This window comes from Rhinolophus ferrumequinum, chromosome 9, assembly GCF_004115265.2.
Source record: "Rhinolophus ferrumequinum isolate MPI-CBG mRhiFer1 chromosome 9, mRhiFer1_v1.p, whole genome shotgun sequence".
NCBI classification, from domain to species: Eukaryota; Metazoa; Chordata; class Mammalia; order Chiroptera; family Rhinolophidae; genus Rhinolophus; species Rhinolophus ferrumequinum.
In genome coordinates this window covers 86,095,956-86,108,825 of record NC_046292.1, presented here as the reverse complement: position 1 = coordinate 86,108,825, position 12,870 = coordinate 86,095,956, and the positions used below count along the sequence as shown (strand labels likewise).

At 39.9% G+C, this 12,870-nt stretch overlaps 1 protein-coding gene across 1 annotated transcript in view; it reads left to right on the top strand.

The window, feature by feature from the left end:
• BMP6 (bone morphogenetic protein 6) overlaps positions 1–12,870 on the top strand; it is a 147,755-nt gene that overhangs the window by 118,747 nt on the left and 16,138 nt on the right. The window contains exon 3 of the mRNA XM_033113919.1: positions 12,227–12,375. Within this exon, the coding sequence (XP_032969810.1) occupies positions 12,227–12,375 (149 nt within the window). The remainder of the gene's footprint in view (positions 1–12,226; positions 12,376–12,870) is intronic.

Genomic DNA, 12,870 nt, shown 5'->3' with positions numbered 1-12,870 from the left:
GTCTGTCACAAATACGCACACTAAAATAATAACAAACGTTAACTCGACCCATAAAAGGTTTATTTTAGTTTTGCGAGCACTACCAACATTTGGCCCTTATGCCTATTCCAATCTGTGATGAGGAAAATAAGAAAGAAGGAAGGACTCTTGTCGGGCTTTGCGGACACATCATGGTATTGAACATACACACTGAGGTTTGTGTGTGAATTCTTAGCTGGAATAGTTCCGTAGTAAGTAAAATATAGTCATCGTGGTATCTTTATAACAGACCAAAATGTTGGAATGAACGGGAAGTTTTCTGATGTCTCATTTTCACTCCTCAATAAAAGTATATATTCAATGACTTAACTGTTAAGGGCCTCTTTTGAAAAACACAGTATTTGTTGCTAAATTTTCATCTTTCAGTACTTCAGAGAGACTTGGTATTCGGTGAGACCTTGGAACTGCTTAGCCATTGAGTTTTCAATCTGCCTAATTATTTGTCCCATTATATTTCTCTGGTAAATATAATCAACTGGTACCATTTTGGCTCAGAGCTTTGTTCAGAATACATGGTTTTCTCTGTCCTGTGGAGGCGGGGGGTGGGGGAAAAGCTTTATAGTGAAAACACTGGATTGGGGGTTTTGTGACTATACATTTGAAAAACAAGTTCTTATTTTTTTTGAAGAGAGAGCTAGCAGACCATCTGTAAGGTTTATGTTGAACTTCAGCCAAAAATGAACAGCTGCCTTCTGCTTAAGATGGTGCTGTCATACTTCCTCAAGGCCAGCAGTGAGTTTGGAAAACAAAATCTCAAACGGTCCCAACCTTTGATGACTGTCAAAGCAGAGTTGTAATTTCTCTGCCCTCTAGGATGGGAGTATGTGGCAATTAGATGGGTTTAAGTTTTGTGCATAGGAAAGAGGAACTTCTGGGAGAATTGGGAGAATTTCATGCTTTGAATGGTCCCAGGTTGGCCAGGAGGAGCTTTTCTTTTCTTATCGGTGGGCCAGGAGCCCAGGCCTCCTGGTGTCTCCTAATGTCCTTCCAAAGGCCTCCAGATTTAACTGCAGGACTTCTGGGGAAGGTCTGATCTCCCCATCTGTACTATCTTGGGGTGTCTTGGCTGAAAACGATTCTCCAGACTGGTGAAGAAACTTATTTGTCTAATCTGTGTTTAAGTGAAATTTGTAGTATTTAATGGGTTAACTTCATTTAACAAATGTTGGCGTTGCAAAATAGTTGGCCTCCTTGAAAAACAAACAAACAAAAAAGTGCAGGTTTTTTAATGCTGTCATATACTCAGCTGAGGCAGAAGAAGTTATGTGTGGGGCCTTCTCATATAAAGGGCAGCTAGGAAGCCCGACCCATAGAGGGTCAAAAACAGATTCTTGGGAGATAGGCCATTGCTGTGAACTGTACAGAAACACATTCCTCGGACTGATAGGAAATCACTGGACCAGGTAAGTTAAAAAAAAGAAAAGTCACTACTTGAATAGATGGTGCTTTGAGTACAGAGAAACATTTGATACTTTATTCAAAACCTGAGAATAAACCCTGAGATAGAATCTTAAGTCCTGAAAAGATCTGGAGCAACTCGTAGAACAACCACCCAGCAGTGTGCACAGTTAAATCAGAATAGCACAGCATGCCTTCTGCACTTTATTTTTAAAATGTGCTCTACGCTATGGTGCGGTGTTTATATTTTAAGATGAATTTAGTGTTAACATCTGGTGTTATAAATCATTATGTTTTTATGATGACACTGGTAAAAATTGGCACTTATAGAGTACTTAGGGTTTGGAAAAGACCTTCTCATATATTCCCTCATTAGGATTTAGCCATGGCCCCATCAGATAAGCAAGGAGGCATATTACCTGTTAGAGAATGAAACATGGCACATATGCATGTTGCCAACTCCAAATTATGCCTAAACTATTGTCTGTTAAGCTTCCCAAAAGTCACCCCAATGACATGGCTACAGTCCCGAGATAAAGGTGAAATGCCAGAAAGTGGTAAGCAGTCTCCTTCTGGCGTGCCTCGTGTCACCATCTCCTTACACTGGATGGGAACATCCCAAGGACGCTTCTGTTTGGATGGCAAGTGAGACAGCTCTGTGGGGGTGAAATGTGTCTGTTAGAATTCAGGCCATGGTACGTAGACTTTCAAGGCCTCCCCATGGAAAACCTGTGCAAACCTTTGTTGATCTATTGATTAAACATTAATCTATTGGCAGCTTTTCTAGAGCAGAGGTATGAAGGGGAGGAAAGACTAGAATACATTCATACAGAAGTTTTGTGCTTACTCACAGTATTATTCATTTGTCCATTTACTTCACCGTTTCTTCTGCATCTCAAACACACTAAGCTGTCTTCATACTTGGATGGTAAAGGCTGCTCGGAATAACTTTTGACCTTTCATATTCATGTATCGTAACATAATGGTAGCATGTTGCTTTTCATAACACGTACTCATGATCGTTATACTTCTATAGTACCTTTAGATTAACTGCAATTTTGAGGCTTTTAAAGGATATCACATTCATTTACATTTCTTATTTGGTTCAAGACATACTTTGACTGGTCTCAATTGGCTTTGTGTACTTAGAAGTCAAAGAGCAGCTCCTGAAAGCCAGCCAGAAATTTTAACTGAGGGACATACTCAGTGTCTGGAAGATGGTCCCTTTTGGTACATGAATTGACCACACTTGCCTCTGCTAGTTTTGAAATTCTATGTTCTACTCTGTATGTTTTGGTGATTGCATGGCCTGACAGCAATAGTCTATCTTCTGTGTATGTATATATATGATGACTTTTCTTCTGTGTGTTCTATCATGGTGAAGTCCTTTGGAAGACATTTAAAGTAAGAAATAATTATCAAATTTAAAATTCAGTTCTTCCTAATATAAGCACTATTGCAACTTATTCCTCTGTTTACAAACAGGCAAAGTTGTTTTTTTTTATTTGTGTATTTTTTAAAGTTTGGCTCATATGTTTCATCCTAACTTCAGAATCCTTAGAATGTGAAGAAATGCACCTCTGAATGAAGGAAACAGGGCAATGCTGCTGCAGAGGTGGTTTTCAAAACAGAAAGATTTCCTAGGGATAGCCCAGAAGCCATGTCAGTGGGGTCTCGGGGAAAATCCCAGATGGAATTATTGTTTAAACTCAATTTTTGACAAAATTTACCAATTCTGACCTATTTTACAGGTAGAATATAATTGTCCCAAGACAGAAAATAACTGTCAAATGGCAAATACACATTTTTCTAGAATTTTTAGTTTGATATGCTACTTGAACCACTCACAGAGGTAGGGATGGTTGGGACATATTTGAGTCATGGTAGGGATATCCAGGAAGCTGTGGGATATGGAAGTGTTTAGCTCAGCAGAATGAACTAAAGTATAGTAATAGATAGTTAAGATCGTATGTGAGCTACTGAAGTTGATTAGATATTCCAGCTGTGTAAGAATAGAAAAACCTAATTAACCCAGTACCATTTATTGAAAATATTTTCCATTTTCAGTTTACTCCAATGGCATCTTTGTCCTAAATCAGGTGATCACATATGTGTGGATCTGTTTCTGGGATCTTTATTCAGTTCCATTGGTTATTTTTTCTCTTTTTCCACCAATAGTGTATTCTTAATTCTTTTAGTTTTATAAGAAGGCTTGATGTCTGGTGTGTAAGTTCTCCAATTTTATTCTTCAAGATTTTCTTGGCTCTTTATGGATCTTTGCATTTCCATATAAATTGTAAAGTAGGCATTTCAATTTCCAGAAAAGAAAAGCGCTGGGCTTCTGTTTGGAATGTCATTAAACCTAGAAATCAATTTGGGAAGAATTGACTCTTAACAATATTGAATGTTCCAATCCAAAAATATGGTATTTATTTAGGCTTTCTTTATCTCGATAATATTTTGTAGTTTTTTTTTGTGTCTTGAGTATTTTTATTACAATTATTCCAGGTCTTGAAGTTTTTGATGATATTGTAAATGGTTTTATTAGCTTTTACAAATTTCAGTGTCTAATTGTTTTGTGCTCACATATAGAAATACAATTGATTTTTGTATATTGAACTTTTCTCTAGCAACCTTGCAAATTCTAATATTTTTTTCTGTGCAATAGTTTGAAAATTCTATAAATATAATCATGCCATCTCTATATATCAGTTTTATTTCTTCCTTTTTAATTCTTATATTTTTTTGTTTCTTTTCATCTTGTTTTGTTGTGCTAGCTGGACATTCAATACAATGTTGAATTCCATTCAGATTTCTAATTTCAGTTTGGAAATCCCTGTCAGATTTCTAAAATAAGGGGGGAAAGATTTAATAATTTACCATTAAGGGTGATGTTTGCTATAAATATTCTTGTAGATACTCTTTATTAGATTAAGAAAATTCTCCTCTATTCCTAGTTTGCTACAAGATTTTTGTTTTTGTTTTTGTTTTTTAATTAGAAATTGGTATGGAATTCTATCAAATTTTTTTCCTGAAATTTTGGGGATGATTATATGATTTTTCTTCTTTATAGTGTTAATGTGATATACTAAATGGTTGTAAAATGTTAAACCAACCTCATATCCCTGAAACAAACCCAACCTGTGATTTATTATCCTCTTTGTATAAGGCTAGACTCAAAGATCATGTCTGATAACTCTTATTATCTAGATCACCTATGGATCTATTTCCATTATCTATTTGTTCCCTTGATTTTTCTCTCTTGGTTTTATTTCCTGGAATGACTGATAATTTTAAAAATTAAATTCGGGACATTATTTTTGAAAAACTCTTCTGGACACTTTTATCTTCTTCCAGACTGGATTTCATTTTCTTCTAGAAAGCAGACAACATGCAGGCAGATTACCTTGTTCTTTATCTTCCAGTGAGGCTGGGTTTCAGGATGTGTTAACGCCCATCTGTTTCTGGTTTTCCCTTTCTCCTAGAGTTTAGCCCTTTAGGGGTCTCAGCTGAAGGTTTAGGATGTTTACCAGAGCCCATCTTCCTGGACTCTGAACTCTAATTTGTAACTCCCCAGCATTGTGAGACTGCCAAAAAGTCTGCTTTGCTTTTTATCCTCTAAGCAATTTCTTTCTGCTTGTTTTCTCAGCTTCTTACTCCATGCATACACGGCTTAATATTTGGCAAAATATTGGAGTTCAAGGCAGCCAGGACTTGAAGAGCCAAGGTCCTAGAGGAAGTGAACCCAAGCTTCTATGAGATCACTTGTATGAGCTCACTCCTGTGCAGCCCCTCTCCTCTGGGACCTTAGCCCTTCAAGTCCTAGCTGCCTTAAACTCCAGTGAGCCCCAGCCGGTGATATTGCTCTGAGCTCTAGGCTCCTGCCCCTTTCTTCCTGGCATCTATACCTCATTCAAGGAATTAACAAATGCCTTGAGATGCAAAGGCAACAGCAAATAAGGGCTCACCACAATGCGTTTCCCTTCGTTCTGAGATCTTTTTTTTTTAATTAAAGTTTATTGGGGTGACAATTGTTAGTAAAGTTACATAGATTTCAGGTGTACAATTCTGTATTACATCATCTATAAATCCCATTGTGTGTTCACCACCCAGAGTCAGTTCTTTCTGAGATCTTAACTCATCAAGTGTTGCCTGTGTTGGATGCTCTAAGATATCTTCAAGCAGGTTTGTTTTTTTTAACTTGTTCTTAGTGGGATCGTTAGTTTGATACATCGTAGCGAGAAGCATACATCCAGAAACTTTGTATTTTTATTTGGAAATCTTTATAATGAATCCCCACAATTGTTGGTGTTTGATTCATTAACCAAATGGTATACTTCTGGAGACAAGACCTAAATCCAATAGTTGATCCAGTTCCAGGACCTCAGAGGACAGTTTCCTTGGCAATGCATTTTTTTTAATAGACTAATTGCTCTTATGAATTCTGTTGGATTTTCAGTGCCGCCTGCTGAAGTGAAGTGAACTTTTATCATCACTGAGATAAAAGTGAGATATCTGAGGCTATTTTCTTTTTTGAAGAGAAGGGCAAATTTGAGAAAGCCAGAATAGGAGGACACTATTATAGTCTGGTAGAAGAAAATCAAAGCCTCTTATCACCGTGCACAGCCACACCTGTTTCTCTTTCTGTATCTGGCTTTCACAGGTATGATCCTCAGGGACTCCTGAAATCTTACTGCTGACCTGATAATCTCTGGCACACTCAGCGTGGGCCTCAGCCAAGCATTGAACTTTTCAGTATTTGATCCTTTGCCCCTGAAAAGGGGGTAATACAACTTACCCACAGCTCAGGTTATGTAACTAGTTCTGTTTATCTTTTTAGTTAAGTGCATATTCTTTATACTTAGAATTATCTACCTGAAATTGTAAAAAGTAAAGGCTCAAGAAGCTACCCAACCTTGTTCCTCAGCCTATTTATGTTCTGTTCTTTGCAAAGGCCCAGTGTAGAAAAGAATATTACAGAAGGGAATTAAAATTACCCTAAAGAATCGCATACACTCAAAAGAATGCTAAATTTGGGGGAGAAGAGAAGTCAGGGTGTGCTGGGCAGAGGAAACTGTTCTCTGGGAACTGCTTATCTACTTGGTAAACATGAAAGAGAAAGGGAAAGAGGTTTTAATTTCTGGAAACCATGTCTTCTGTGTTATTCATTCCCAGACACTGATTGCTGTGATGCATTCATCTCCTTACCAGGACGTCCAACTTTGTGGGAGGCAGGATATGGTAGTGGTTAAGATTATTTTGTGAAACATCTTTTTTTTTTTTAATCACAAATTAGCAATATTTTTGCTGTTTTATTTCCCCCGTATTGGACAAGAAGGATATGGAAACGTAGGATTGATGATGGGAACTAAAACATATAAGATTTGCACATAACATGTATAAAAGGTGGCAGAACTCCTTGTTTAATCTGTACTTGATCATTAGGGCACATTGGAGTATACCCCAGTGTATGGGAACATTATTTTGCTTCTGCGGCCAAAGAGGACAGCTTGTTAGGTAGCCATACATTTGTCTTAAGTCATCTTCCACCTTCCTCTCTCTTCCTGTCTTGGACACGTAGGAGCAAGCCTTTAATAATACTGCTACTTTGGCCGTGGTCTTACCTGTGATTCCAATTATTAGTCTAGGTTGATAACTCCCTGAGGGTAAGGCCAGTCCATAAGACAATCAAACATTTACTTGTGGAGCAGCCTACATTTGCGTTGCACTGTTTAGGAAGAGGAGCAAGAATTCTTGAGAGCAGATGGCTTTGCACCTGAAGTCTAAGAAGCCGAAGAAGGTAATACTACCCCAATTTAAGAGAGAGGGAGCATGCTGTAGGTCAGTGGCTCGCAAAGTGTGGTCCCCAGACCAGTAGATCAGCATCATCTAGGAACCTATTAGAAATGCACATTCTCAGGCCCTACCACTCTAGGGTGGGCCCAGCAGTCTTTGTGTTAACGAGCCCTCCAGGGGACTCCAGTGCAGCCTGAACTGAAGAGCCACTGCTGTGGTGGCTAAGAGCGTACATATGTAACACTTGAGCTACACGGTCCGTTTCAAATCCCAGCTCCGCACTTCCTGGCTGTGTGAGCAGGAGCACACTACTTAGCCTCTTTTCCTCAGTTTCCTTGTCTGCCAACCTGTGGTGGTGTTCATACTCTTTACCCCTTATGGTGGTTGTGAGGAGCTGACACATCTAAGGGCACTTAGTGCAGTCATGTAGTAAACACCGTGTCAGGGCTTGCTATGTTAATACTCCGACAGCAAAGTGATTTGTGTTACTTTGGTGAAGATGAAGTATCCCTTACAAAGTTAAGGTGCCTTTGACATTTAAACCTTCTCTTCATACTATGTTAGTCCTTAAGGTGAAATTTGGGCAATATCAAGTGGTGTAAAAAATCAATGAGAGCTTAGCTAATTATATAATAATAATGTCCATTCATCCTTGTTACTCAAATCCATGTGTGTGTGTACATGTGTGTAGCACTTTATCCTGAATTGTAGTGCTATCTTTTTAAATCCTATTTCTTTTCTATCTTTTTAGTGGTAAAAGTTTAGACATAATCCTCCACGTATGATATATTACATAAGGATAAAGTACAAATCCTTGCTTTACTGTCTGATTTTCTGAAATGATTGATTTTTGGCTGTCATTCCATTTGAAAATTGAATTTTCCTCATTGCATACTAATAAAGTACATTTATTAGTGTGGTTCGTCAGTGTATGAATGTTGTTTTGTATCTTAGTTTACATTAAGACAGACACACAAGTGGCAAAGGAGTATGTTATGAAGAAATAAACAAATTACGGAGTCACCTTATCAAATATTTCATAAATTTGCTTGCTTCATACGTCTAAATTCCATTTTATGAAGAACCCATTTGTAGTGAATAGTTAGTAGGAAGCACAGTTGTACTTCGTCCAGGACAATGTGACCTTAATGGGTGCCGTTTGTCAGGAAAGGTCAAAACCCAGGAGTTCAGGTGCATCCTGACTTTCTCCAAGGGCAAAGGAGAGAAAGACCCTGTGTTTGCCCGTGGTGCTGTCTGCTTCTCAGCCTGCTGGAGGATCACCGACAAGGAAGCTGTGTGATGGGACCACACAGGGGTGACCTTGCCCCGAAACACCAGTTCTACTAGTCTTATGAGTGACTTGCTGGTCAGGTAACTCGAGCCCCAGGGTAAATTTTTGAAAATTTCTAGAAATTTCTTGCTACGTTTATTAATTGTTAAGAACTTCATTTGCCCACAAGGATAACAATATGAGGAAACTCATGCCCTCGAGTTGGGATAACATGGAGAATATTATTTTATCCTTGAAGATGGGACACATATTCATCATGAAGCGGGGGTCTATGAGTTGGTTGAGAACAAAATAGGCAATAAATTCATTCAAAATTTTTTGATTTTTCAGGATTTTTTTCTCTTCAGGATTTTTTTCTCTTGCTTCAGGATTTTTTTTCATTATATGCTCAGTTGAGTGTCAGCGATCTCAGTAGGAGGGTCCAAATAATCCAGTCATGGTGGCCATTTTGGCCAGACCCTAGGATTTTTTTTATCTGGTGGCGACACATAGTTTAGACGGGAACAACAGATCTCAACCATGCTGCGGTGAGATTTACAAGAGAATTGTTGTTTTTCAGTGAAATCAGATGCATCTTGTTTGACGCTATGCTTTTACAAAGACGATAGACTAAAGAGGCCATGTGTTATTGAAGAAAAGTAAATAGATGTGGTTCAGACCAGAGCCATTTTAGAGACTTACCATAAAGGGTGAACCGGTGAAGTAGATCCTTAAAGCTGTAATTCTTAAAGGTCCTCACCTGGCTGTGTGATTGAGTGTCAGTGATGGTCTCAGTCTAGACAGAGAGCATTCGGCTTAGGATGAGGAAGAGAGCAAGACTGGGCAGTCCATCTCGGATCCCTTCCTGCATGGACCTTTCACCCCTTCCTCTCCTCACCCTGATGTGAGAATCCGCTCGTGATTTCTGATCCTGTGCCGCCCTGCCTATCTCACTGTGTTTTCTGTATCCACCTGATGTTGGCACTTATGTACAGTAGATTTTGATCCCTTATCTTACTCTGAGCTCTTGCTCAGCATTTTCAATCTGTGCCCTGGACTTTTCTTGACTTTCTTTGTTAGAAATGTGGTAGCTAAGAGCCTGGGCTCTGATTTTAAGTTCTGGTCACCCCACTTACTACCAGTGACCATAATACACTTACACTCTCTAGGCTCCGTGACGTCAACTATGGAAAAGACACAATAATAGCACTTGCCTCTCCAGGGAATAAAGGAGAGGCTCTTGGAGCATGCCTGCATATTGAAAGCACACAGTAAATATTTGTTGTTCTCTCTCCATTTAGTCCATTATTTTAAGTCCATACCCTACCTCATCTCCCTTCCAAGGGACCTAAGCATCCTAGATTTAAATGTCTAAATTTGAGAATGCCTCACTGATATCTTTCTAGGCTCAGCTGTTAGACCATGTTTGTGTATTGCACAGGTCTCTTAAGCAGTGAGGACCAGAATTATTATGTTAGAGTCAGGGAAGTGTGGCAGAGAAACAACATGAATTCCTGGGAGCCCAGCCTGACTTAGGAGCAGAGTCAAGATAGAAAGGCAGGCTCCTCATGTCCGCTAATCCCCACTAACCCTAGAGATTTCATTTCTTTCACATGGAGCGTATTCTAGCTCTTTCTACCAGCTATGCTCCACTCATATCTTAGACTGTATTTTTCTGCATCCTTGTTACAAGACCTTAAAAATGATGTGTATCATCGAAGCTCTGTAATAGTGAAAAGGGACCCTGGGCAGGAGCGCCATGCACTGATCCTCTCGGCCTCAGGGACAGCATTACGCCTTGAGATTCTCACTGTTTTTGTTCTAGAGGGCGCTCCCCTGACATGACTACTCATACATCTTGTGCTTCCTTCAGGACCAGGGCTGCTTTTCCCACAGTACCGTGCGTGGTGTCAGTGTTGTTTCTGGATAAGGGTCTTCTCCAACCTTCCAGAACAGAATTTATGTCTTCTTGCATCTTAACTTCAAAGCCTTGGACTTGCAGTCCCCTCTTGCTGTTTTCCATGAACACCCCCGTCTTCCTGCTCACAGTTACCTCAGTAACGGGGCGGGGAGGTGATTTGTCAACAGGGGGTGTGACACATACGTGTGGGAGAGCGCTTTAAAGATGGCAGGCCTGTATGTGCCCCCCGCAGGCTCCGTTCAGCAGCTGAGTAAACGACTTTTAGCTGTACCTACTGTTTCAAGCTTGGAAAAGATGACAATAGAGTTTCCTTCTAACTCTAAGCCATGTCAACAGGAAAATTGTTTCCCCTCTGAGACATCTCAAATTCTTAACTCAGATGTTTCACTGGTTTCACAGATATTTGATAGAATAAATTGTATTCATTTGTCACAGGTTGTCTTTCTAATAATCTTAAAAGGCAGTATGTCATTATGGAAAACTCTGAATCCTCTTACTTTCTTTTCACTAGCTCATTATTTCACTTTCTAGTTTTTGATCTTGACCACACGACCGTAACCTCACTTCTGAGCCTCAGTTTCTCCAGCTGTAAAATGGGGATAAAGATGTACTGAGTTCTCAGGATTGTTATGAGGACCAAGTAAAGCAAGGTATATGAAAGAGCTTTATAACTGATTTAAATGTACTTTATTAGTATTGAGATGCTAGTCTTCAATTTAGTATTTAATTCCAGTAATTTCTCTATTCTGTAAGATATTTCAGCAAAATATTTCCAGCACCGGGTATTTGAATCTTTCCATGGCCAAAATATCCCCTTCCCTATCATGGAAATTTCAGGCCATTTCATGCCGGTGAACCGGGGACGTCAACTCAGATTTAGAATGTCCTTGTAACACGAAGGTGTCATCCCCTAGCACTGCTCTGCCCTGATGTGTGGGTGAGCATGAAGAAACCCTCACTCACAGCCCCTAGGGTTATGTTAATTGAAAACTGTAAAAAAATATAAAAATATTCCCTGTGGAGCCCAGTGGAAGGAATGGACTCAACGAGTTTGCCTCAGAGAACCCCAGCCCTGGCTCACAGCTGCACTGGGATCAACTTTAAAATCACTCACCATACACCCACGATTACACAGTCCAGACGAGAAAGGACTTGACACTCACCGTAGACCATTCAACCTTCATTAAAAGAAAAGAACTGATGATTACTCAAAAATATGATGTGGCTTCTTATTTCTCCTTATTTCACAGGCACTAACAATGTGAAGGTTGTCAGGTTCTAATTTAAAAAATGAGCAGAGCAAAACTTTGTAAAGGCTTCTGTTGATCCTGATTTTAATATATTCTCAATTCTTTCCCTCATTGCCCCTACTTTCTCTCTTTTTAGAAATCATTAGCCACAAAGTAAGCATCAATATGACATCTGTCTATCTGTCATTTATCTTTATCTATCTATCTATCTATCTATCTATCTATCTATCTATCTATCTATCATTTACACTAATGACAAAAGATTTGATATAAACATCACAGCTCTTTGTTCTGGTGAAGCTGAGGGTTCCTCCTATGTTCGTGAGAAAGTTGATTTCTCTGAAGTGCCCTGGCATGTATTAATTTCTCTCCAGATTGTATCCCACATGGTATCACACCAGCCTGGCCTGTGGCAAGTCACTGTACACAGCACTTTATGGTGGATCTGATCTGATTTTGACATCTTTGATTGTGACACCAAGGGCTGGACAGAGTGAGAAGGAGCCGAGGGGACAGCGTGCTATTCATGGTGCCATCTTTCCTTTCTTTCAGAGACTCTGACCTGTTTTTATTGGACACCCGCATAGTGTGGGCCTCAGAAGAAGGCTGGCTGGAGTTTGACATCACAGCCACGAGCAATCTGTGGGTTGTGACTCCACAGCACAACATGGGGCTTCAGCTGAGCGTGGTGACTCGGGATGGTAAGTTTGCCCAAGTCAGGCAAACAGTCATTGTCATTCATTGCCTCACAACAGTGTGGGGAGAACTGGGCTTTACAGGCAATCCTCAGCTCCAGGCTGACTTCATAACTGCTGTTTGCAAAGCAAACCTTTTCCTGAATGGACTAGGAGACAGTTAGCTGGTCGAGGTTACAAGAGTAACAATGGGAGGACAGGTCACAGAGGCAGAAGCTGGTGGGGGATGCTGAGATAAAGAGAAAGATGGGAGCGTAGTCTAAATTCTGACTGTTGAGTACGTTTGCAAGGGAACCTCTCCTCCTGCAGCATCAGAGCTCAGCAGCTTGATGTCCCCTCACGGGCCCCCACACTGGGCACACTCTGTCTGTGCAGTCGCCTCACTGGTTGGGATGAATATGATCAGAAAGAAAGAATGAATATGAAAGGAAAAGACTAGCAGAAATGGCAGAGCCTGCGAGCCAGCCCTCCTTGTTTAGATTCACAGACCTTTGGAAGGAG